The sequence below is a fragment of the Dreissena polymorpha genome, chromosome 1 (genome assembly GCF_020536995.1).
Source record: "Dreissena polymorpha isolate Duluth1 chromosome 1, UMN_Dpol_1.0, whole genome shotgun sequence".
Lineage (NCBI taxonomy): Eukaryota > Metazoa > Mollusca > Bivalvia > Myida > Dreissenidae > Dreissena > Dreissena polymorpha.
In genome coordinates this window covers 139,665,955-139,692,219 of record NC_068355.1, presented here as the reverse complement: position 1 = coordinate 139,692,219, position 26,265 = coordinate 139,665,955, and the positions used below count along the sequence as shown (strand labels likewise).

At 36.1% G+C, this 26,265-nt stretch overlaps 1 protein-coding gene and 1 non-coding gene across 2 annotated transcripts; both read right to left on the bottom strand.

The window, feature by feature from the left end:
- Nucleotides 1-5,348: 5,348 nt before the first annotated feature.
- On the bottom strand, nucleotides 5,349-25,485 carry LOC127852359 (uncharacterized). Its single transcript, XM_052386313.1, has 15 exons — nucleotides 25,354-25,485; nucleotides 22,836-22,890; nucleotides 21,924-22,037; nucleotides 21,480-21,577; nucleotides 18,843-19,044; nucleotides 17,829-17,981; nucleotides 15,954-16,096; nucleotides 13,977-14,202; nucleotides 13,493-13,633; nucleotides 12,671-12,823; nucleotides 12,194-12,300; nucleotides 11,199-11,391; nucleotides 10,678-10,791; nucleotides 8,588-8,842; nucleotides 5,349-7,383 (listed from the first exon to the last, which is right to left on the bottom strand). Exons 1-15 carry the CDS (start codon nucleotides 25,456-25,458, stop codon nucleotides 7,112-7,114), a joined length of 2,331 nt encoding a protein of 776 aa, XP_052242273.1. The 5' UTR covers nucleotides 25,459-25,485; the 3' UTR covers nucleotides 5,349-7,111.
- On the bottom strand, nucleotides 15,374-15,455 carry Trnas-aga (transfer RNA serine (anticodon AGA)). The gene has a single exon. It is a non-coding gene; the product is annotated as a tRNA-Ser (tRNA).
- Nucleotides 25,486-26,265: the final 780 nt, after the last annotated feature.

The window sequence follows — 26,265 nt, the reverse complement described above, 5'->3', positions numbered from 1 at the left end:
ATATTGCTTTAATAATTAGCATACTTCTTCACCAACATGACCCCAACCTATAAACAAGAGCAGACAACTATATCATGCATTTTGTAAGAATTATGGCCCTTTTTCCACTTAGAATATGCATATTCTTGATAACTGTTTGTTAAAGTTTGCGTACCACCCCAAATATGTCCTATATCCCTTGACATATTGCTTTCATATCTTGCAAACTTCTTTACTAACATGACCCCAATCTATAAACAAGAGCAGACAACTGTATCAAGCATTTTGTAAAAAATATGGCCATTTTTCACTTAGAATATGCATATTATTGATAAATCTATGTTAAAGTTTGTGTACCACCTCAAATATTTTCTATGTCCTTTGACATATTGCTTTCATATTTTGCATACTTCTTTACCAACATGACCCCAATGTATAAACAAGAGCAGACAACTGTATCAAGCATTTTGACAGAATTATGGCCCCTTTTATAGTTATTATTTATCAAATATAATCAGCATGTGATTGTTAATCAAATATAATAATAGTATTGTCCATATGCTATAACTTGTATATCCTGTCTTAACACAGTTTTTTTAATCAACATTTTATTATTGTTAATCTGACCTTTGTTGTACAGCTGATATTGGATCTGAGCTTTGTGAGACCAGCTGATCTTGGTTATGAGCTTTGCTAGACCAGCTGTTATTGGATATGAGCTTTGTTAGACAAGATGATATTGGATCTGAGCTTTGTTAGACCAGCTGATCTTGGATATGAGCTTTGGTAGACCAGCTGTTATTGGATATGAGCTTTGTTAGACAAGATGATATTGGATCTGAGCTTTGTTAGACCAGCTGATCTTGGATAGGAGCTTTGTTAGACCAGCTGATATTGGATATAAGCTTTGTTAGACAAGATGATAGTGGATCTGAGCTTTGTTAGACCAGCTGATATTGGATATAAGCTTGGTGCGACCAGCTGATAAAGGATATGAGGTTTGTAAGACCAGTTGATCTTAGATATGAGTTTTATTAGACCAGCTGATATTGGATATGAGCGTTTTTAGAACAGCTAATATTAGATATGAGCTTTGATTTTCAGGTCACTAGGTCAAAGGTCAAGGTCAGGGTGACCCGAAATAGTAAAATGGTTTCCGGATGATAACTCAAGAACGCTCATGCCTAGGATCATGAAACTTCATAGGTACATTGATCATGACTCGCAGATGACCCCTATTGATTTTTATCAGGTCACTAGGTCAAAGGTCAAGGTCACGGTGAACTGAAATAATAAAATGGTTTCCGGATGATAACTCAAGAACGCTTATGCCTAGGATCATGAAACTTGATAGGTAGATTGATCATGACTCGCAGTTGACCCCTTTTGATTTTCAGGTCACTAGGTCAAAGGTCAAGGTCATGGTTACCTGAAATAGTAAAATGGTTTCCGGATGATAACTCAAGAGCGTTTATGCCTAGGATCATGAAACTTCATAGGTACATTGATCATGACTGGCAGATGACCCCTATTGATTTTCAGATCACTAGGTCAAAGGTCAAGGTCACGGTGACCCGAAATAGTAAAATGGTTTCCGGATGATAACTCAAGAACACTTATGCCTAGGATCATGAAACTTGATAGGTAGATTGATCATGACTCGCAGATGACCCCTATTGATTTTCATGTCACTAGGTCAAAGGTCTAGGTCATGGAGACCCGAAAAAGTAAAATGGTTTCCAGATGATAACTCAAGAACGCTTATGGCTAGGATCATGAAACTTCATAGGTACATTGATCATGACTCGCAGATGACCCCTACTGATTATCAGGTCACTAGGTCAAAGGTCAAGGTCACAGTGACAAAAAACATATTCACACAATGGCTGCCACTACAATGGAGCCCATATGGGGGGCATGCATGTGTTACAAACAGCCCTTGTTTTTTTATAACATATTATTTCAGGTAGTGGTTTGTTTGCATTTTTATTGTGAAGCATGTGCAGAGACTAAGAAAGATTACAGCAGTTGTTAATTAAGTTTTTACAAAGTTTCCAGAATGTTGGTTTGCAAATGTGAATAATAATGGGATTATCATTGCTGTTGTAAAGCTGAATTGAGTGTCTTTTATTATGAGGATTTTGAGAAGCATTTTGAAGTTTGTTTTGATAAGTTTTATTTAAACAGGAACTGATTTGAACATTTTGAATTACTTGTTATTTATATTTGTAATTAATTAAATATGATGAAACTGATGTGTAATTCATTTGTTCATTTTCAGTATTTTACTATGAAACTAGTCAAAACATCAATCTCTTGTAATGAATGTATGACTTGTAAGCCATATGCTTCTCTGGCAAACTTACAATTGTGTTTTTCAATAAGTTAATGCAACTTATGAATCGTAGTTTCAGAGGTTTTATTGAAACTTTCCTCACATATATTTTTACAAAACAAATTATTCATAATTTTAAAAACATAATTTTTGATCTCAATATCTGCCAAATCCACCTGACTTTGCCTTTTATTCCATGTGTGATATTAAAACTTGTTATTTTGTTTTACTTATTTTTAGTTATTATGTATTAGTAGTCCTGTTCTTGTTGTGTTTATATTTCTTGAGAAACATTTCAATGAATCCATCACTTTTATATACTTGTATTTTATGTTGTGATAGGTATTCCATCTTTTATTCATGTTTATCTTTTTTTGTTGACATTTTAATATTACATATGTTACATATCAAATTGAATGGTTTTAATTTTATATTGTGCTTGGTATTCATTGTTTTATATTTGTTGATGTTTTCTGGTTGACAATTTAATATTGTGTATGTGACATATCAAAATAGAAATAAAGTTTCTATATTTTCATTACTTTTGTTGTTCATGTTCTTACAAGTATATGAATTCTATCAAGAAGTTGTAATAAATCCTTGCTGTTTCATAATATTTTATGAAGAATCACAACTATGAACAACATAATATTTTATACATTCTTTGTTAAAAAAAAAAATACAATCACGTACATTTCATAAAGAATGACGTGTACACAAAAAAAAGATTTCAAGTACATTTGCAATAGCTGTAACTGACAAAAAAAGTTGTTTAATATACTTGTTCATATGTGTCTTGTTCTGATAAAACTGGGCTTAATTCATGTGCGTAAAGTGTCGTCCCATAATAAGCTGTGCAGTCCGCACAGGCTAATCAGGGACAACACTTTCCTCTTTTATGGTATTTTTAGTTTCAAGGAAGTCCCTCCTTACCAAAAAATCAAGTTTAGGCGGAAAGTGTCGTCCCTGATTAGCCTGTGTGGACTGCACAGGCTAATCTGGGACGACACTTTACGCACATGAATTAAGCCCAGTTTTCATAGAACAAGATACATATATTGCACAGATAATAGTTGTGTCTTGATGGCACTATTTTCATTCCAAAAGTAAATTACTGGATTATTGACGAATTTTTTTATTACTGCAAACATATTAACAGAGAAGTTAATAGCCTCGTATTCTAAAATCTTCAGCTTATGATGGCCATTGTGAAATAGCACAATTGACTGCCAGTACTTTTGGACAAAAACTAGCTGTTGGCTGTAGAAAAGGCAACTATAATGTGCATACAAATTTATGTACATTCACATACATTTACATGCATTAACTTGACAGTCGTTTATGAGTTACACATCACAGACACAAATAGATGCTAATATTTGTTGAGTTGTGCCATATATTACATTATCCTGACAGCAGTATAAAACAGGTGTGTCCTTTCTTCAACAATATAAGGCACTAAACAGAATCAAAGTACTGACAGTACTGGTGTGACGATGCTTTTGAAGAGGATGGATATAAAACATCAATTTAAGTCTATCTATATCACCACAATTGTGTATGTTGATACGAACATTTGGGTACGATAAAAAATTTGGGTACGAAAAAAATTTGCGTACGAAACATTTTTGGTACGAAAAAAAAGTTTAGGGGTACGGGGAAGTAGTACCCGTGGGTAACTTGACCCATTGAGCGAAACTGGGAGGCGGGTCACATTCTTGTTCATTAAGTATGGCAATACCTTCATGATGATTCTCGAAAGTAGGTATGAGCACATAGCCGGACCATGTGAGCTCAATCGTATGAGCACTTGACTATCCGAGTTCGCCCACGAACATATGGATAAGTTAACTAATAGCGAAATGACCTTATACATGTATATGCTGAAATCTAACAATCGAACGAAATATCAAACATGGTATGTACACTTAGGTGATTGTGTAATTTCTGTTAGAATATCGTATTCAATATGTAAATTTTAAATGATTGTGCCCGCACTTGAGTTTGTTGCCTTGTTTGAGTCTATACGCGCCTAGGCTGCACCCAGTGTGTGTATTTGTGTTTTTCCAAGGTAATGAGTTACCTCCGCGCTGAGGCTGCATAATGTTGGGACCCAGAGTGTGTCCAGCACTCCTACCTAATAAGATTAGATTGACGACAGTTGGGACGAATTTTGAATGATAGCTGCAATTTCCAGCTATTTGTTTTGTACTGAAATACTTTTTAATTTTTTATATGGTCAAATGCTGCGGGGGGTGGATGAGATTATCCGGAAAAAAACACCTGTCCGGAATGGTGACCACAAAACAGACAAATTATAACATTGCGCCAGGAGCGGGAATCGAACCGGTGTCGTAAAGGTGAAAAAGCGAATGTCCTTACCACTGCGCTAGCGGGACGGACAATTACGCAAAGAAATGTTGTTATATCTATATATATCATAGCAGTGCAGCGTTTACAATTTGCAGGTTCGAAATTGTTCGCATTCTTTAGTTTTGTGATCACGTAAAAAGTTAATATTACATGTTTTATTAGCAATTTATTTACTAAATCGAGAACAAATATCAAACAAAATAGAGAAAATATATAGTTGTTTTATTGGTCCATAAAAATAAAATGGATGTAAAATTACTAATTTTAAATTAACGTTCTGATACTTTTATTGAATCTGTTTCCCCAGGATATGCTGTTCTATTAATATTTACCTTTATCAACACGAACGACGACTCTGCTAGGAGAATGTTATCAATGAAAATCAACGAGCAATCTCCTTCGCAGTGGCGAATGCCAAGGGAAGTAACTGAAAAATCCAGTTATCTCAATCGGACTGGCTCGGTCTTTTACATAGGTTCCCATTGTGAAGAATTTTTTTTACTGGTTATCAAACCTTAGACGACGCTGTTCCAGCATCGTCAAAAAGTTATAATTCTTACAAGCTGATGCAGATTTCCATATATTGCCATTATTATAAAATAATAATTTAACATAAGCACACAACACTTAATGAAATGCACCAACAAGCTGTTGACAAAGCTCAGAGTTGTCACATTTTGATTCACTTTATTACACATTTTTAGTGTCACAGACTGAACAATATAATGAGTCGCATTTTGGGAAAACTAGGCTTAATGCATATGCAAAAATGTCATCCCAGATTAGCCTGTGAAGTATCGGCATGGTATTCAGGGCCAACACTTTCTGCATTTATGGAATTTTTCATTTAAAGATAGTCTCTCCTGAAAGAAATTCCAGCCTAGGCAGAAAGTGGCGGCTTTGATTAGCCGGGCAGACTGAAGAGGCTACTGTGGGATGATACTTTAGGCAAACACATTAAGCCCCTATATCCCACAGCGAGCCTCATATAGTAACTGTACAGTGTTTCATTCACCGAGTAAGGGAAACAACTCAATATTCAGACAGAAAGACACAGACAAAACACATTGCACCATGTTTGTTACCACACTTGATGGTTTCCAAACCAATTAAGGTTATCTCTAGGAAAGTTCATAACTTTATAATCAGTCTCAAATACGTCAAGGTAAATAAATGTTGGTTGATATTGGTGGAATAATCCAAATAAAGGCAATGCCCAAGAAAAGTTGAGTGATATGCATGGAATAGTCCAAAATAAGCGAATGCCCAAGAAAAGTTTAGTAAAATGCATGGAATAGTCCAAAATAAGCGAATGCCCAAGAAAAGTTTAGTAATATGCATGGAATAGTCCAAAATAAGCGAATGCCCAAGAAAAGTTTAGTAATATGCATGGAATAGTCCAAATCAAGGCAACACCCAAGAAAAGTTGAGTGATATGGGTGGAAGAGGCACAATTATAAGAAATAATGTGTTCCTCCAAGTCCTATAATATATGGTGCTCGCACTGGACTAAATGACAAGCATTAACAATTGAAATAGTGGCATCTATATTAAAATCTCTGCGAGAACTTTGGTTACAGTCATCAAATGCATAGAAACAATCATTTTTCAAATGTTTTTCATCTTCAAACTCATTCCATTTCACGTAACCCTTAAGATGCAAGTAAATAAAGCATAGAGTATTTTAATATAATTTGAAATAATTATCATTGGTAGGGACTATTTTTCATTTTTCGACAAATGGAAAAAACAGGACCTTGAAAAACACTACTGATATAAAGAAATCTTCTTGCCAATTTTTTTTTTAACACCAAATAATTTAAATAATTAAACAAATATTTTTCCTCTGAAAATACATAAATGCCACCTCACTCGAATGGCAGATGACCAAAGATCAACACATATTGTAAACAAATAAACTACAAAGATATCACAGTTCTTCAAATTGAAATTGTTGTAGTTGCAGTCCATATTTAACCCTTTCAGTGCGGGAACCGAATTTTGAAGGTCTTTGCAACCAGTTTGGATCCAGATGAGACGCCACAGAACGTGGCGTCTCATCAGGATCCAAACTGTTTGCTATTCTGATAGTATTCTTTAAAAAAATCGAAGAAAATGCTAATTTTAGAAATTCAGCAGACAACATTTTAGCAGAAGACAAATTACCCAGCATTCAAAGGGTTAATCCTTTCCCGCTCAGAAGCAAAGTTAAAATTGCTGTTGCAAACAGCATAAAACCAGAACAGCCTGCGAGTAACTTGCAGTCTTTTCAGGTTTCATGCTGTTTGCTGCTCATCAGTATATTGGGGTTGGAAATGAAGCCTTTACCACTGGAATCTAGTCAGAAAGGTCTTAAATTAAATTTTCTATGGGACTATAAATACGTCAAAGTTTGTATCTGAGTGGTAAAGGGTTACTAAAGTCTCAATTTTTAATGAAGTTGATTTCAAATCGCGCCTTAAAGTTTTCGTCACCCTCCAAATATGGGTACCACAGAATGTAGTTGGTGTCCCACATATTGTTGTACATGTTGAACGCAAATCCCGTGATCTCCTGCTGTGAGATTGGCCGCAGTGGCACAGGAAACGGGGAGGGGACGGTGCTTGTTGTTGCCAGGGAGACCAGGGGTGTGTCTATGGCAACCACTTGCAGACCGTCACCCTGGGTGGTTGTGTACAGGACATCAGAATCAACAGCTGAAAACACACATGTAAGTAAACATGTACGAAAATAAGTTGCTTTTTTAATTAATTAATGTTTTGTAATATGGATGTTGAGCATATTCCACCAATGACAACTAACTAACTAAGCGTTTTTCTGAGAAAACTGGGCTTAATGCATGTGCATAAAGTGTCATCCCAGATTAGCCTGTGCAGTAAAAACAGGCTAATCTGGGATGAAACTTTCTGCCTACACTGTTGAGAACAGACTTCGGTTTAGAAGAGACTTCCTTTAAACGAAAAAATTCATTAAAACGGAAAATATCCTCCCAGATAAACCTGTGCAGACTGCACCGGTTAACCTGGGACAACACTTTATGCACATGCAATAAGCCTTGTTAGGCTAACCTGGGAAACACTTTATGCACATGCAATAAGCCTCGTTTTTCTAGAAAGAGGCTTGTGTTAATCAGAACTACTGAAAACACATGACAGTAAACATGTATGAAAATAAGTTGCTCAGGATGTTATTTTTTCAATAAGTTCTTGTGAGTAACAACTCATACACAAGTTTTTTGCAATTTAATTTTTTTGTTAACAAATATCGAAGTCCAATGTGTTTCCTTAACTTTGTACAGGCACACTGAGAAGCTATGGAGTCCTAAATATTTATGAGTAAGACCATTTTTCAAGTCCCCCCCCCCACCCCCAGAAGCTATGATATCATCTTCATGACTTTGCAATCAATCACATCATAACACCACTATGCACAACTTCACAAATGAGAAACAAAGATAATCATGCCACCAAAAGTGTTACATATATATTTGTTTTATATCATTGTATTATTACATTTTAGTAATCTTTATAATGTTAACTTCCCAATTATACTGTTTTTAAGTGTCTCCATTTTTTTAAAGAATAACTGCGTTGTAATTTTGATATTGCCCATACAAAAAAGCGAATAATCCAACAATTACATCATACACTCATATTTTTGTAAAAACTCAATTATCCCTTTTCTGCTGAGAAGATGGTGAATACAGCATATCTAGTTTGCTAATTTTTGGTGGACTGTTCAGGTTTTATGCTGTTTGCTGCTCATCATAATCTAAGGATTGGAAATGAAGGCTTTAAAACTTACATCTTGTAAGAAAGGTGTTCAATTTAATCTGATTTTCTAAGGGACTACACACTTGTCTAAGTATGTATCTGAGTTGTAAAGGGCTATGTCACTAACCATGCAAATACTGACTGCCATTCAGTACAACATTATCTGGACTGACAAGCTGCCCAAGTTTCCTGAGTTTCCATGAGTAGGTTGGAGTTGTTCCCCTTGAATACTCATTCTCCATTTCCATTTCCTGTTTGTAGACTGGTTTCTTTTTCTGGCTCTGTTGGACAGGAACTGGCGGATTTGGGGAGAAGTAGTACATAAGGGATTCTGGGATACGCGTGGTCGTCTTGTCAAACCACTGTAGCGTGACTTGAAAACCTAAAGAATGTCAATTGATTAAAGCCTTACTTAGAAAACAGGGCTTAATTCATGTAAATGCGTCAAGTGTCGTCCTAGATTAGCCTGTGCAAAGAGGCACCTCAGGGCAGACACATTTCACTAAAACTGTACAAGAAGAGACTTCCTTTATAAGGAACATACAATAAAAGCAGAAAGTGTCGTCCTGGATTAGCCTGTGCAGAATGCAAAGGCGAATCTGGGATGACACTTAAAACATTCATTAAGCAAAGTTTTCACAGAACGAGATTCATTTAGTATTTTGTATACCTAATAGACAAGGGAGGCAACCTGTATGTTTATGAAATTGTGTTTTCTTTGTATTTAGATTAGTGTAAACATCGAAATACAGGTCTTCAAAAAGAAGTCAATTTCCTTTGAAAGAAACAAAAAGTAAAGAAAAGCCATTCTCTCAACAATTTCTATTGCACTCAATAGGTTGTGATTTGCACCTTACATTAGGGGTGCTGGCATTATATCTCTTTACCCTTTCCCCATAAGAAGCAAAGTGAAAATGACTTTTGCAACCAGCATAAAACCAGAACAGCCTGCAAGTGACTCGCAGTCTGTTCAGGTTTAATTAATGCTGTTTGCTGCTCATCAGTATTTTAGGGTTGAGAATAAAGCCTTTAAAAGTTGAATCTAGTAAAAAAAAAGGTCTTTAATTAAATTTAACTTTCTAAGGAACTACAAATGCGTCAAAATACGTATCTAAATGGTAAAGGGTTAAGGAACACCAAGTATTGAGTCTTCCCGTAACACTTTTTTAAGAGGCAATTTTAAAAATAAAATACACCAATATACCCAGGAGCGTTTCAAGTGCTGAATGAATATGTTTGTCAAGTTTCATCACTCTTGCAAAAATATAACACAAAGTAAACAAATTATGTTTTGGCCTTCTAGAAGGCAATAACTCAAGTTTTGTAAAACAGCCTAACCAAAATATGAAGGTGCACAAGTTCACACACTGGTTAACATTTACCTTAAGCAGCAATACTTTTGAACAAGTTTTGGCTAAAAGGGCCATTACTCCCATTACTTAAAAAAGCAACCTAATTCGTTGAATTGATAACCCCCACCAATATGCTTCTGGACACTCATATCAAGTTTCAATGAAATCCACCAAAGCACTTCCAAGATATGGCTCCAGACACACAAAAAAAAGCATTTTTTCAAGATACAAAGGGCCATAACTCTGTTATTAACAGATGGTGTACAATGCCATATGACGTGCATCATCCTCTTATCCATATATATACTCATACGTAGTTTCAATGAAATCTGCCTAAGCACTTCCAAGATATGGCTCCGGACACAAAAGTGCCGGACGGTCGGAAAGACGGACGGACGGAAAGATGGACGGACGGACAACGCCAAAACAATATCCCTCTGCCTATGGCGGGGAATAATTATCTTCAGGTGTTCAAGTTCACATGCTGGTTAAAATGTTTGTAAAGTTTCATCCATCAGGCAGAATTTTTTTTGGAGTTATGTGGGACACAAAGATTGCAGGGCCTAATGGATGGACTGACAGGGGCAAACTTTTTGCTCCAACCCCCTTTTGAAAGGGGAGGCATCAACAAATGTTTGAATCAGTGTAAAAATAAATAAAAAACATCCCGAGACACCTGCTTATCTGGGATAAAACTTTATGGTTTAACTGAATTTTTGCTAAAAACCTTTAAACGAAAAATTTATTGAATGCAGAAAGTGTTGTCCCTGATTAGCCTGTGCAGTCTGAACAGGCTGAACTGGGATGACACTTGAGCCACATGCATTAAGCCCCGTTTAGCCAGACTGTTGCTCATAAATATTACCTTGCTTGGAGGGGTTGTAGGCATATGTGATCCACACGTCGCCAGGGGCTCCAAACTCTATCACAGGCTCGGCCTCCAACATCACAATCTTGGCAAGCAGTACAAAGTCATTGCCTGAAAACATACAGCGAGAAGCGTTCTCTGAAGATTGGGCTTAATGCGTGTGTGCAAAGTGTCATCCCAGATTAGCCTGTTCAGTTCTCACAGGCTAATCAGGGACACCACTTTTACCTTTTACGGTAATTTTTGTTTAAAGGTCTGCTCTTAATAAAAATCCAGTGTTGGCAATGAGTGATTAGCCTAACCAAAAAATCCTGTTAGGGCAAAAACTGTCATGACTGATAAGTCTGTTTTGACTGCGAAGGCTAATCTTAGGAAACACTATATGCACATGCTTTAAATCCCATTTTTCCAGACTGAACTCATATATTTCACACAAAATTTGATAGGCAACACTAGACCAACATTTGATAGGCCACACACTACAACAACATTTGATAGGCCACACACTACACCAATACCTTTCCATTTATACAGTTTATCCAGCTTGGTATCCCAGAACTTTGAGACGGCGTTGCTGTTCATGGTCAGGTTGGGTTTCTGATAGAAGGAAGACCATCTGTAGGGGTACATGGTGTTGGACCGATTGAAGTCCCCTTCATCGTACGTACGATACAGGAACCGCCCAAAGTCCATGGATTTCGCCCAATTTTCCTGTACGATGAATGAATTAATTGTGTCAGGAGTGTTTATCTCTCTATTTGAAGAGTATGTCAACATTTGTATGCAATAGTATAATAACTCAATTCCTAAAGCACCCACCTTATTTTCAGAACAACCTACCACATGTCTTTATATAAATAAATTGTTTTGTTTTTGCCTCATAAAATATTGGTTTTTGGAAATGTTTACAATTCTTTAAATAAGTATAGGGTCAACACAACACAAATAATAAATGGAAAAGAATCTTAACCCTTTCCCACTCATAAGCAAAGTGAAAATGGCTGTGTGCAAACAGCATAAAACCAGAACAGCCTACGAGAAACTCAAAGACTGTTCAGGTTGTATGCTGTTTGCTGCTCATCAGTAACTAAGGGTTGGAAATACAGCCTTTAAAGCTTGAATCTTGTAAGAAAGGTCTTGAATTAAATTTAACTATCTTAGGGACCACAAATGCATCAAAATATCTAAGTGGTAAAGGGTTAAACAAACTTTTCTGTCACATCACAAAATGAGCCTTGCTCTGGGAAAACTGGGCTTAATGCATGCTCGTAAAATGTCATCCCAGAGTAGCCTATGCAATCTGCACAGGCTAAACAGGGACCACATTCCCGCACTTATATTTTTTGTTAAAAAAAATATTTTCTAAACAAAAATCCAGTTTAGACGAAAGGTGTCGCCCCTGATCAGCCTTTGTGGACTGCAGAGGTTAATCTGGGTTGACACTTTACACAGATGCATTAAACCCCCTTTTCACAGAGCCCGGCTCATATGAATGTTTTTCAGAAAATCCTACCTTATTAAAGGGATCGAACAGCTGAATGATACCACCAAACTCCCCAAATGCTATCTCCACCCCATCTGTGGTTTTGTACGTTGCAAGAGGATCCACCTCATCATAGCCTGTCACAATCACAACACTAACATCATATGAAGCATATCATCAATTAAATCAGCAACATCATTATCAACATCATCAATGCCATAACCACTATCACCACCACAACCATAGTTATTATCATCAATATCACCAACACTGCCACCACAACAACCACTATCATCATCAACAATATCTTCAATATTATTATCGCCAGCAAAAAATAAGCACCTTAACCCCCACCATAGTCACAAGAAAAAAGCAGCATTATCATCACCAAATTTAAGCTAACTTTAATTTCCTCATCACAGTTCTAGTTAACAATGAACTCAAGTCTGATCACAAACGCGTCTAATACCTCCGCACATCTTTGTCAACTTGTTTTAAGGACTCTACCTGCCAGGTTTGGTGGATCACTGGAAGGTTTGAGATCGTCAAGGGCAGCAAGGATCTTGTCTCTGATTGGATGATCTTCCAGCCTATCCACAGTCTGCTGCACGTACACACGCTGCTCTGCCCAAGACTGCGCACAGTTCACGTAGTTCTGACCTGGAATAGATGAATAAAGACAATTTGAGCTGCGCTAGGGTAAAACAGGGTTAAATGTATGTGTGTAAAGCGCTGTCACAGATTAGCCTGTGCAGACTGCCCATGCTATTATTGTGGAGGAGTACACATTAGGGACTGATTAATGTGCTTAGTATAACAAAGCAACATAAACACTGATATTATCAATTATTATAGACACTGGGTTATTCACGCATGACTAAAACACAACCGTGCGCATCTTCACTGACTTGGGGCCCCACACTGATACTCATAGGCTTTGAAGTTTGACAAGAGGCAATCAAGATGTTATCAAAAAGGGCCAGTGGTGGCTTTTGCCTCAGAAAGGCAGTGTGGTGCAGCGGACAGGCAAAAAAGGCCTGGGAAAAAAACTACTCCAATTCAACTCTCTCAAACATCATCAGCTAGGTGTATAAAAAAACAACAACCGAAGTTCAGAGATTTTTTTTCTTAGAAAATGGCCGTTTCTAACAAATTTGATATGTTTCTGTTTCAAATTTTCTTAACTTTGAGAAGTTTGTGCCACAAATGTTCACATTTTTAAAAAGACTCATTTTTGCACAATTTTTTAAGTTTGTGACTCGTTTCTTCACAAACTTAGAGGCCAAAAGTCGCTTTACAAAGATGGTAAAAAAACTGGTTTGCACCCACCACTCTTGGCCATACTGAAAGCCTTGTTGGTATAGTTCACAGTGTCGTACACTCCAGGCAGGCCCCAAGTGTGTTCACCGAGCTTTATCAGGTAATTCACCGCATCCTGGATACGGAAGTCACTGGTAGAGTCACACTGACCTGGAAACAGAACATGGGCAGGTAACTCAATTGACCCTCATTCTGGGAAAACTGGGCTTAATGCATGTGCCTACCAGTTTAGCCTGTGCAGTACCCACAGGCCTATCAGAGACAACACTTTCCGCTATTATGGACATTTTTCAATTAAATGAAGTCTCTTCTAAAAGAATATCCAGTTTCAGCGGAAAGTGTTGTAACAGATTAACTGACTGCGCAGGCTAATCTGGGACGACATTTTACGCACATGCAAAAAGCCCAGTTTTCCAACAACATGGCTCATTCAATCACCACATGAGGGAGTTTGAAACTGCACAATGAGGCTCATATTACTATTTCATATTACCTGAGCGAATACAATCAGTAAGCACTGTCATAACAACACGATATTCTGCCATCTTTCTTGGGTCAGAAGAGATGCCAGATATCCAGGTGTCCCCTATCTCGTTTGTAACTACAGGCAACATGTCTTGGACTGGTGCCACTTTCTTAACAAAATCTTCGAATGTGGAGGCATGAAGAGTGGCCCCAGGAAACTCCGCCCTCAGGATTTCATAATAGCCCAGGATTTCCTTTTTTAAGAAAGTAAGTAAAGGGAAATAACAAATGATAAACATTATTATTTGCAACAAAACTAGCTAACAGGTTTGTGCTATTTATAGAACTGCTTCTGATAATATTTGCATAGGTTTGCATAGGTGACAATTCATTTTGAATTACAAACTTTGCAATATAGAGTTAAATTTATAAAATTGGGAATTTATAATTATTAAGAAAATTTCAACAAACATGAGTTGGAAGGTAAACAACAAAAATATAGAAAACAAAACAACATGCAAAACAGCAAACATATCAGCTGTGCTCTGTGAAAACCAGACTTTATGCATGTGCGTAATGTTGTCCCTTCAATTTGTATGGTACTGGTTGCATGCTGTGTTCTATTAATCAAATTGTACTGTAAATAAATCCTAAATCATTTAGAACACTCAGTTTTCATTAGAATAGATTGGTCACGTGTTTACTGTTTATTTTAAGGTAGCGCACCTCTAATGGGCACATATCCAAATATAATCTAATTAATTATTTTCTTAATCAGCATCATTTCACTGAACTACATGCAAATTTTTAGGTAGACTTTCCATGCTTTTAAAAAAAATATACCGATTTTTTCAAAACCACCCCCACGCTCGGCTTTTGTCCAGTTTATTTTCACCCCTGGGGTATCTAAAAGTTCCATAATTCATTCAAATTTCCAAATATGGGCATGCAGTTGGTGTGTACAGATGCTGTAAAGGTGTTTAAAGTTTAAACAAGATGAAATAAGTATTCTTTTACAGACATTTATTTTTTACAAATTTTTATCTATGGAAGAGCGCCATGAAATGTAAGTGATTTCAGCCAAGTAAAAATAGGGTCGGTTGAAAACAAAGTGTCATAAAATTCAAAATAGTATCATTTAAGTCATATTTTAAACTTAGTTTTTATAGAAACACTATATACAGCAAAAATACCAAGAACTAGACAGATTTACCGTTTACTTTTTGAAATAAAAATAAAAATGCAACATGCATGGTTCGTATTTTCAACAGTAAATCACCCAATTTCGCCATAACGTTGTTTTAATTTTAATAATTGAAGAATGTGCATAAAAATTGCAACATATTTAACAATAAATATAGCTTATATGCCATATAAAATCAAATTACGTTAGAAAATAAATAAAACACGTTGCAAAAAAGTATACGTCGCCGACAGGATTCGAACCTGCGCGGGAATATCCCAAAAGATTTCTAGTCTATCGCCTTAACCACTAGGCTACGGCACCTACTAGTAGGCTCTTCAACCTTCGAAGAAATCACAGGAAATCATTAGAGGTGCGCTACCTTAATATTTCAATAGTGCTTCATATCAAGTCACAAAAGTTATTTTCTCAAAATACTAATAAACAAAGAATGATGTTTTGAAAATCAACAAGATGGTGTCATTAGGCACAGCAGAGGCGTTCTTTTCCATTCATCCCAAAGGAAAGAATGTAATTCCTTTATAACTGAGCCTCACTCTGTGAAAGGGGGTTTAATGCATGTGCATAAAGTTTCATCCCAGATTACCAGTAGCCTGTGCGATCCACACAGGCTAATCAGGGACGACATTTTCGGCTTTTATGAAATGTATGAAATTTGTGTAAGAACCTCTAACCGAAAATCCAGTTTAGGCAGAGAGTGTCGTCCCTGATCAGGCTAATCTGAAATGACACTTAATCCGCCATTTACTAAACCTGGTTTTCCCTGAACAATGCTCTCTTGATCTATGTCCATAAACTTACCTGAACATTAACAGGTGGCCCAGAGTTGTCTGTCCTGAAGGCAAAGCACAGAGCAGTGTCAAAGCCATCGTGGATCACACAGTCGTCACGGGACAGACCCTGGGGGTCAGATGGGGTTGGGCCAGGGTTGTCTGGGTAACCACCTGAATAAGGGGAAAGTAGTTTAAGTGCTTCCAGTTTTGGAATTAAATTATCTTAGCACATGTATGTATTGTGTAACAAAATTAAAAATGTTTCACAGACACTGAGTCCCACATTACACATGTTTGGACACAGACAAATCCATTATATGGGCCGTGTTCTGAGAAAACTGGGCATAATGCATGTGTATTAAGTGTCATCCCATATTAGCCTGTGCATTCCGCACAGGCTAATCAGGGACGACACTTTCTGCTTTTCTTTTATCGTAGTTTTCGTTTCAAGAAAGTCTCTTCTAGACAAAATGTTTTATTTACCTACACAGTAAGGTTATTGAATTGTGAAGTTTAAGCAAGGTTTGGACTACAAATCCTATAGTGAAAAAAGCAAATTCGTTGAGTTTGATAACCCCGGACAAAAATAATTTTTTTGACAGAAGGAATTAACAGAGGGACAATGCCAATTCTATTTCTCTCCGCCTTTGGTGGGGAATAAAAATCTGACAAAGAGCCATTATTCTGCCAAAACTTGTCATAGCAAATCTTCTTTACTTTACGATCATATACACATTAAATTAGTTAAACTGTGAAAGCTTCGGGATGTACAATAAGGACGTACATACATACAGACAGATGATAAAAAGTCATGCTTAATGCCTCGCACTCTGTGGGGGAGCATACAAAGTGTTCTTGACCCTTTACCACTTGGATATGTATTTTGACACATTTGTAGTCCGTTGGAAAGTTATACTCAATTCAAGACCTTTCTTATTAAATTCAAGTTTCCGAGGCTTCATTTCCAACACTTAGTTACTGAGAAATATATACATATTATTGCATAAACTCTATCTATAATGCCCTCTGGCAGGGTGCAGAAACTTGGCAAAAGCAGGGCTTGAACAGGAGAAATCGTGTATTAACAAGGCGATTCACGCGCGATTCAAGCCCTGTTATGTGTTTTTCATATCCATAATCTGGTCCACACGCAGTTACTTCCCTTCTCCAGCCTTTGACGACTTTCCAAGCATAAATGGGGAACTGAATAAGCACCAAGTTCCTGATGCATGCAGGGATAATGGCAATGACTATTTCAATCCACTTTTCAAATTATACCATCTGCACTCTCTTGACAACAGCTTTATTTTATTGGCAACGTCAATGAAGTTAAGGTTATTTACTCAACACTTTTTAAGACTAAGCTGTAAATGTAAGTGTTTATGTACCTTCAATGTTCCTGTTTTAAATTCCAAAATAATTCCTCATTTCTTACTTTTGGCGGCTGCATTTCAACATTGCATTAATCCACTGTTTAAACACTTTTTAAATCGAAAACTGCCTGTCTGAAGGTAAAGCCTCGTCATTTCGGATGATGACCGAGTAAGGCATATGTAAAATACAACCTTGAACTGTATTTAAATAATCTAATTATTTTGTCGTTGTCAAATGAACAAGAGATATTGTTTTCAATGTTATTTTAATTTATTTTGGTATGTGTGATTTGTTTATGCAATAATAGCGAAAATACACGTTGCTGTGCACAGGCTAATCAGGGACATCACTTTCCACCTTATCTTGCTTTATGCTCAAAAGAGACATTCGTTGAAACAAACAATTTCATGAAAAACAGAAGGTACCATCCCAATAAACTAGTGCAGACTGCATAGGCTATTCTTGGACTATACCTTACCCACATGCATTTTACCCAGAGTGAGTTTCAAACATATGACATCCTCCCTACCTGCGTGCCACATGGCGATCACGCTGTTTTCATCGTCAAACTTCCAAGTGAATATTTTCGGCACGGCTGGCGGGCTGGTACCATCATTCACACCCACTGAGATGGCCTGTATGTTCTTCTTGACCAGTGTGGGGATCACAGCAATTGTCATACCTGTATAAGATGTATGATGTTTTCAATACACTATCACACCATAGAAGAATTCTCTGTCAATTTTGTTTTGTCCTTAATACTGATGAGCACTGTTCCAATTAAGAAATCACATGTTATTTTTAAATGAGCCTTGGGAAAACCAGGCTTAATGAATGTGCGTAAAGTGTCCTCCAGGATTAACCTGTGCGGTCCACAAAGGCTAATGAGGGACAACACTCCCCGTTTGAAGTGGATTTTTGTTTAGAAGAGACTGCCTTTCAACAAAAAATTCCATTTCACATAGTGTGTTTTCTGATTAGCCTGTGCAGACTACATAGGCTTATCTGGGATGACACTTTAAGACATGTATTAAGCTCAGTGTTCCCAGAATGAGGTTCAAATGTGTGCCAACATTGTATTATCAGCAATAATGCTTATTAGACATTTAAGAAACATGTAGACAGATTCATTAATCATGAGTTCAATGTTTCATTAGCCTGAACAACAACTGACCACCAAGAAGCACAGCGTATTTGTGTGAACATGGGAACAAACATCTTTAGTAGTTTACCATGTTATAAACACAAATCATTGTAGTTAAGTGTGAATTTTCAGGAAGTGAGAATGTATGTTAACATTTCAATTAGGCATATAAGCTGCATGAATAGACACTGCCTCTTGACAGATTAAATGTGCCTCACTCTGGAAAACAGGGCTTAATGCATGTAACTAACGTGTCATGCAAGACACTATCCCCAAAAACTGGATTTTCGCTAAGAAGAGACTCCCTTTAAACAAACAATTATAATCATATAAGAGGAAAGTGTGGTCCATGATAAGCCTGTGTGCACTGCTAAATCCTCTTTAAAATATCGACTGTACCAGGAACGTCGCGTTGGCTGAGTGTGCGGTACTGGCGCTGGATGTCGAAGGCCTGGTCGAGGTTTGTGCTCATGTTCAGACTCAGTTCAAACAGCAGTTGATTCATATTCTCAGGCTGCATGTTCATTGGTCCAGCGTGGTATGACACGTCGCCATTCTTTATCGCCGTTACCATGGCAATCTTTTCCTCTGCCGTTGGACACTGACAAATAGGGTTAAACAAATATCATTCAACTTATATCACCTTTATGGCAATAAGACACCTTCAGGAAAATTGGGCTGAATGCATTTGCGTAAAGTGTCCTACCAGATAAGCCTTGACAGGATTAAAAAACAAACAATAAAAATCTTTTAAATAAAAAATTACACAAAATCAGAAAGTGTCATCCCTGATTGGTCTGTGTAGACTGAACAGGATTATCAGGGATGACACTTAACGCACTGGCATTAAGCTCAATTATCCCAGAACGTTGCTCAAATGATGGTCTATTACTTCTATGGGTAAACGGTATTGAGATAGAACTTATTACAGTTCATCTGGACAAATGATAAGAATGTTCTAAATGAAAAAACTAGTCTTAAGAAAAGATTGTGACCAAACCAATGAGAGTGCTTGCTATTACAAGTAAAGCTATTGGCCTATGAGAGTGCTTGCTATTACAAGTAAAGCTATTGGCCTATGAGAGTGCTTGCTATTACAAGTAAAGCTATTGGCCAATGAGAGTGCTTGCTATTACAAGTAAAGCTATTGGCCTATGAGAGTGCTTGCTATTACAAGTAAAGTTATTGACCTATGAGAGTGCTTGCTATTACAAGTAAAGTTATTGACCTATGAGAGTGCTTGCTTTAACAAGCAAAGTTATTGACCAATTAGAGTGCTTGCTATAACAAGTAAAGTTACTGACCAATGAGAGTGTTTGCTATTACAAGTAAAGTTATTCTATGAGAGTGTTTGCAATTACAACTAAAGTTATTGACCAATGACAGTGCTTGCTATTACAAGTAAAATTATTGACCAATGAGAGTGCTTGCTATTACAAGAAAAGTTATTGACCAACGAGAGTGCTTGCTATTACAAGAAAAGTTATTGACCAATAAGAGTGCTTGCTATTACAAGAAAAGTTATTGACCAATGAGAGTGCTTGCTATTACAAGTAAAATTATTGACCAATGAGAGTTCTTGCTATTACAAGAAAAGTTATTGACCAATGAGAGTGCATGCTATTACAAGAAAAGTTATTGACCAATGACAGTGCTTGCTATTACAAGTAAAATTATTGACCAACGAGAGTGCATGCTATTACAAGAAAAGTTATTGACCAATGAGAGTGCTTGCTATTACCAGTACAAGAGCAATGCCTTGCGGGTGCAGACCCCTCATCTATATTTCTTTTTAAAGGTGAAGGGACCTATCTCAATACTTCAATCAAAAAGATGGAGGGGTAGGGGTGGAAAGGGGTGTATAGTGTGGGTGTGTGGTAATTTATTACATTATCTTCCAAAAATAAGAAATAAAAATGCAAAAAAAATCAAATAAATTTGGGGGGGGGATTCTTAGGTGGGATACTTGGACGGTCTTTCAAAAATAAAATAATAAAAATAAATATTTTTGTTTTTTAACCATGTTTAAAAAAATATATATATTTTTTTTTGGGGGGGGGGTCGGTCGGGGGGGGGGGGGTATAGTGTTAGGGTGTGGTCATTTATAAGATGATCTTTCAAAAATAAAATAAAAAATAACAATTACTTTTTTTTTGGGGGGGGGGATTCGGGGGAGGGGAGGGGGGGGAGCATGGGGCATTGTTTGGGTGGAGTCTATTGTAGTATGTCAGATAAGAGTTGATTTGTCAAAGTATCAATCAAATCTGATCATAAATAACAAAGTCATGGCAATTTTAGCAAAATACAATTATTTGACCTTGAGAGTCAAGGTTATTAAAAGGTCAATGTGAAATTCAACTTGCCAGGTACTGTACTCTCATGATAGTATGAAAGTATTTGAAGTTTGAAAGCAATAGCCTTGATACTTTAGAAGTAAAGTGGATGTAAACACAAAATTTAACCATATATTCAAAGTTACTAAGTCAAAAAAGGGCCATAATTTCGTCAAAATGACAACCAGAGTTATGCAACTTGTCCTGTACAGTCCCTTTATGATAGTTTGCGAGTGTTCCAAGTCTGAAAGCAATAGCTATGATACTTTAGGAGTAAAGTGGACCAAAACACAAAACTTAACAAAATTTTCAATTTTCTAAGTATAAAGGGGCCATAATTCTGTCAAAATGCCAGTCAGAGTTACATAACTTTGCCTGCATAGTCCCCTTATGATAGTTAGTAAGTGGCGCAAGTATGACAATAGCTCATAATTTTTTTTTTAATAGATGAGCTAAAAACTATTGACCAATGAGAGTGCTTGCTATTACATTACAGCTTTGATTGCTTTTAAAGAGACCTGTTTAAAGATAGGCAAATAATTGATTTTTTAATGTCCTTAACAGTAACCTAAGCTTTAGCCCCTGAGTGTTTATAGTTATAGCATTTAAAAGCATGTAGAATCATTCATGAAAAATCCTTAATAAATAATATAATGGGCATGTGTCATTAAAATAATATGAGACTGACAGTCACTGGGCCAACCTTAAGTGCGATTCCATTTAGTATATTGTTATCAGGACAGTAGAGATACATATACAGCAGCCAGGGATGTGTCGTGTAGATGAAGGTCTCTGTATATCCTGAAAATAAATTAACATCGTGAATTTTGTTAATACGTCATTTAGCAATAAAAACATGATTGCACTTCTTACAGGTCCTTGTGATTGCTAATAATATCCCACTCAAAATCAAATTGTAAACACACTGAGAAATAACTGAAGAAGTTTTTAGAATTCCCAACAGAATACATGTAGTACAAAACATAAAAGAGTGCCAATATAATTGTTACTGTATGTATTTTTTTTTCTTACACACAATCATTTCCATAAACAAATCCATATTAATTAACATGTCAACTGGAAGGTGAAAATTTTTGCAGCAAAAGAAAGAAATTGTCACAATAACACAAAAACATTGTATATCTACCTCCTTTTTTTAACTCAGCTGACAAATTTAATGCCCTTGGAAAATGTTGAGTGAAGTATGTGTTTAGAACGTTGTTTATGAACCCAGTGTCTGGTATACCATTGTAGCCAACATCTGAAATGAAGGCGCGAATTTAATGCATGTGGGTAAAGTGTCTTCCCAGATTAGCTTGTGCAGTCCGTTCAGGCTAATCTGGAACAATAATTTCCGACTTAACTGGATTTTTGCTAAGAAGTGACTTCCTTTAAAAGAAAAATTCCACAAAAGTGAAAAGTGTTGTCCCTGATTAGCCTTTGCGTACTGCACAGCCTAATCTGGGACGACATTTTGCACACGTGCATGATTAAGCCCTGTTTTCCAAGAGCAAAGCTAACATCTGCAATAAAAGATAAATACTGATTGTATTAAATACTAGAAGGTCAGTAGCTCAAATTGAATTACAAATAATTACTGACTTAATTTAAATAAACCTTTGATATCATTATCCAAATAAAAAAAACAAATATTTTATTTTATTTTGTGTGCAGGAATTTCAAAATGTTGATGAAAGATGACCTTTTGCATGATAATGATGCACCATATTCAAAACAACACAAGATACAACACTAGGCATCGAGCAACGACATTCTACAAATTTACCAAAGACATTCAATTATCTATGCAACATTTCTGCCAAATGTGTCATTAGTTATTGAGTGTCATTTGGGGAATTAAGTTGAGTGTCTTGAGTCAACATCAATGGGGGACAAACAACATTAAATGTGGCACTAAAAGAATAACAAAGTGTCATGGTTATCGTTTTATGCGGGAAAGTGAAATTCATCTATTGATAATAGATGTAACTCCTACAACAAATAATAACAACTAATTCACTTTTTTTGGACAGAATTACAAATAACAACTATGAAATACCTAGATGATTCATGAACACAATATGAACATCTGTAATGTCTGTCTGCTTTGGCCTCTGAAAAAAACGAAACAAATTAATAAGATGAGAAAAGGCTTCTGAAAGAAATTAAACAAAATAAAATAATAAAATAAGTAATTTGTCAACAAATGGCAGAGTCCTGTCAGTCTTTTTATTCCTTTTTTTACCTTATATGATTGGTCAGGGTTTATATGAGGCCTCAGCAAAGTTATAGTTTTGTCGTAGAGCCAAACTTTTATCTTACATTATTAAAATTAAAATTGTTTGTCCTCTTTATTTTTATGGTCAAAACTGTGATAGGTGTTTCAAGAAACATAAGTGTGTATACAGTTCTCTTTCTTTTATATTATTTGTATGCTTTCAGTGGTTTTAGTATTGGGCTCAAACCCACAGATCAAGAGGTTGGTGTATACAGGGCTCGTACCACAGGTGTTCGGCGCTTGGTTAATTCACTGAAACACTATCAATATGTCATAAAACAACATTTTTCATCACTTTGGCAAAAAAATGTATAATAATAATGATATATATGCATATTTTTTTTGCTGGAACTAGTCCAAATAATTAGACATAATCTATCAATATCATCAACCTCTCTATCAATATCATCAACCTCATATGTATAGGAGAAGGCTTATACCTACAGGAAAATAAGCATATTATCTAACCAGGCACTTGTTTCATATCCAATTCTCAATAAGCAATGAGCATTCATTTTTGAAATGTTAATTGAAGGGTATCAATGAATCAGTCTTCGAATTAGACTATAAGCCCGAAGCCCGAGTCGATTCTTGGGACAGTCGGTCGATAATAAATGCATTTAAAATAGCCCGATCGGTCGATTAAATATTTGAGCGTAAAATTGTCAACAAAGTGAAAAAAATACATCAACACCGGTCAGCCACTTTGTGTTAAAGATATAATCAATGGAAGAAGTCGGTACAAGTCGTTAGCCAATCAACACGTCTGTGTTCCACTCTTACATAGACTCCGGAGATGGACGATTTTATTGGCAGTTTTTGTTTGGTTAGCGGATAGCACGGACATGATCGGTAACTGACAAAAAATCTTCGCTACTTTCCGAAAATTGTACAATGTCAGCGAAAAGTTGCAAATGAAAAATTGATCGATTAGCAAAATAAAGCACTGCAGTTGCATATAGTTAAGCAATATATTACAAAATTATATAGTTATTACGTATTTGCTAGGTAAATTGTTTTCATTTTCTGGAATCTAACGATATGCACATTTTATTTTATGTGCAAAACACATACATTTTTTCGGACTGTCGTGTTCGGATACAGCATTTTTGTCGACTTTAATTTATTTTCGACGTTCTTTATGAACATTTCTATAGTATGACGAATACACATGCGGTGATATGAATGGTATGATATATACAATTTCGCATTGTATTCACCAGAAATTGCAACTAGAAAGACTAAAAAAGTACAATTAGTTAGGGCTCGGAGCGCTAACAAAACTCTGTGAAAGTTTTTTTTTATGATTAAGGACAAATGTCCTGAAAAACATGACCATTTAGGACACCTGTCCTGAGGAAATTGTGACCAACCAATGATGCAATCTGAAACACTGAGATATGGAGATGTCCGCGGAGCATGCCTTTGCTGTTGTAATCAAAAATGAATAATACATGTTGTACTCATTAGAAGTAGTTGTTTCTGATTGGAAAAGGATATTTTTGTTGTTCCTTGCCAAAAAAGTCATAACTTTTATGTTAACCTTTTCGGGCTATTGAAAATGCTTTCGGGCTATTTTTTTTTCTGATTAGCCCGAAGGGCTATTGGTCTAAAATATTTAGCGTTAAGACTGAATGAATTATGAAAGAGTTGTCACAAGTCCTAAGTAGTCCATATAAACGTACTCCCAGAGCCTTTGATAATTTTTGCTATGGTGGTTCTGGGAGTCCATATGCACTCATTCATAAACAAAATCGCAGTTTTGCGCACATATTTCGTAAGCATCACTTAACAGATGTCGTTGGTTACCAATTAAGGAAAGCAGTGAATAAACTTCAAAAACAAATTAAATTTACCTGAATGGAAGCCTACATACATTATCCTTTGCATGCAACCTATACAACACAATGTAAATATTTGACGACTGTTCGACATCGTTATCGACTATAGGCTAAATCAAATATCACAATGTGTAAAAGATCGGTGTACTGTGACCTAACCGATAGCGACATCTTTTAACGGCAACATTTTACAAAAAGAATAAAAGAATAAAAAAAGTACATAAAAAGCAATTATTTCTTGCTTAAATGGTTTTGCATGAGTTTTTGCTTTAGGCAGGTTAACGTACTATTTAACGAATTTAATTTAACGAACTATAGTCCTAAGTCAAAAAGGCTAAGAGGATCTGTTCACCAGCATTGAGAATTTGAGTTGTGAGCGAAATTTGAGGGGCAATATTAAGTTTAGATATTAATCCCCTGCAACATTCCTTAACATAAATCGATCGAGGAAATACTACCTTATCTGATGTGACTGTCTTTTCCGCATGACACCGACTGTGCATCAGAAAAACAATTAATACTGCAAACAATAAACATCTATCACCGTTTCTGGTTGCAGCCATTTTGTTATCATGTGATCCTGGGTCAAAGTAAGCACAACGAAACGATTTTTTGGGCCGTCACTAAAACGCTTACGGATTATGCATACAATATAGATAACGTTGAAAACTGCATACGATATGAACAAAGAAGGAAATTGCATACGATATGGACAAAGAAGGAAAATGCAGACGGGCTTTAATAAAATGGATTTAAATCATTATTTACACGTCACTAAGATGCGCAACACTTGTAAATGTGATATTTTATTAAATATAGTAGCATTATTATCCATTATTATCCTTAGTACCGATAGTTTAATCAACAAGAAAATATTTAAAACCGGTTGAAGTCCGTGGGTAATATGTTACGGGTGTAATTTTTCGGTGTTTTTTTTTCTTTGCAAATTCATATACAATTAAAAAAGACAGGAAATGTATAGGTATTTCTGCGTTTTTATATAAATGACACGCAGACGATATAGAGAACGCTAAAAACTAATATATATTTCCACTTTTTTTAAAGAATTAACGCACACAATCCATGTTCTAAGAAAAACAACACAAAACATCTAACTTAATGATTAATATCCGGTCACACGTGTCATATGGCTCCAACAGGTGTTAACATTTTCTATACTGGTCTCGAAAAATATCCACAATCCCCCTGCGCGACACCATAGCAGAAGTGTAGAATATACTTACTCTGCAGTACTTGTGTTTTTATAGCAAAAATTTTTTTTCCCCACTTTTTGCCCTTTATACACAAGTTAAGTGTCAGCAGAGCTGGCAGGTGGACTCCATAGTATTCGAGTTAAGACACCCCATGCT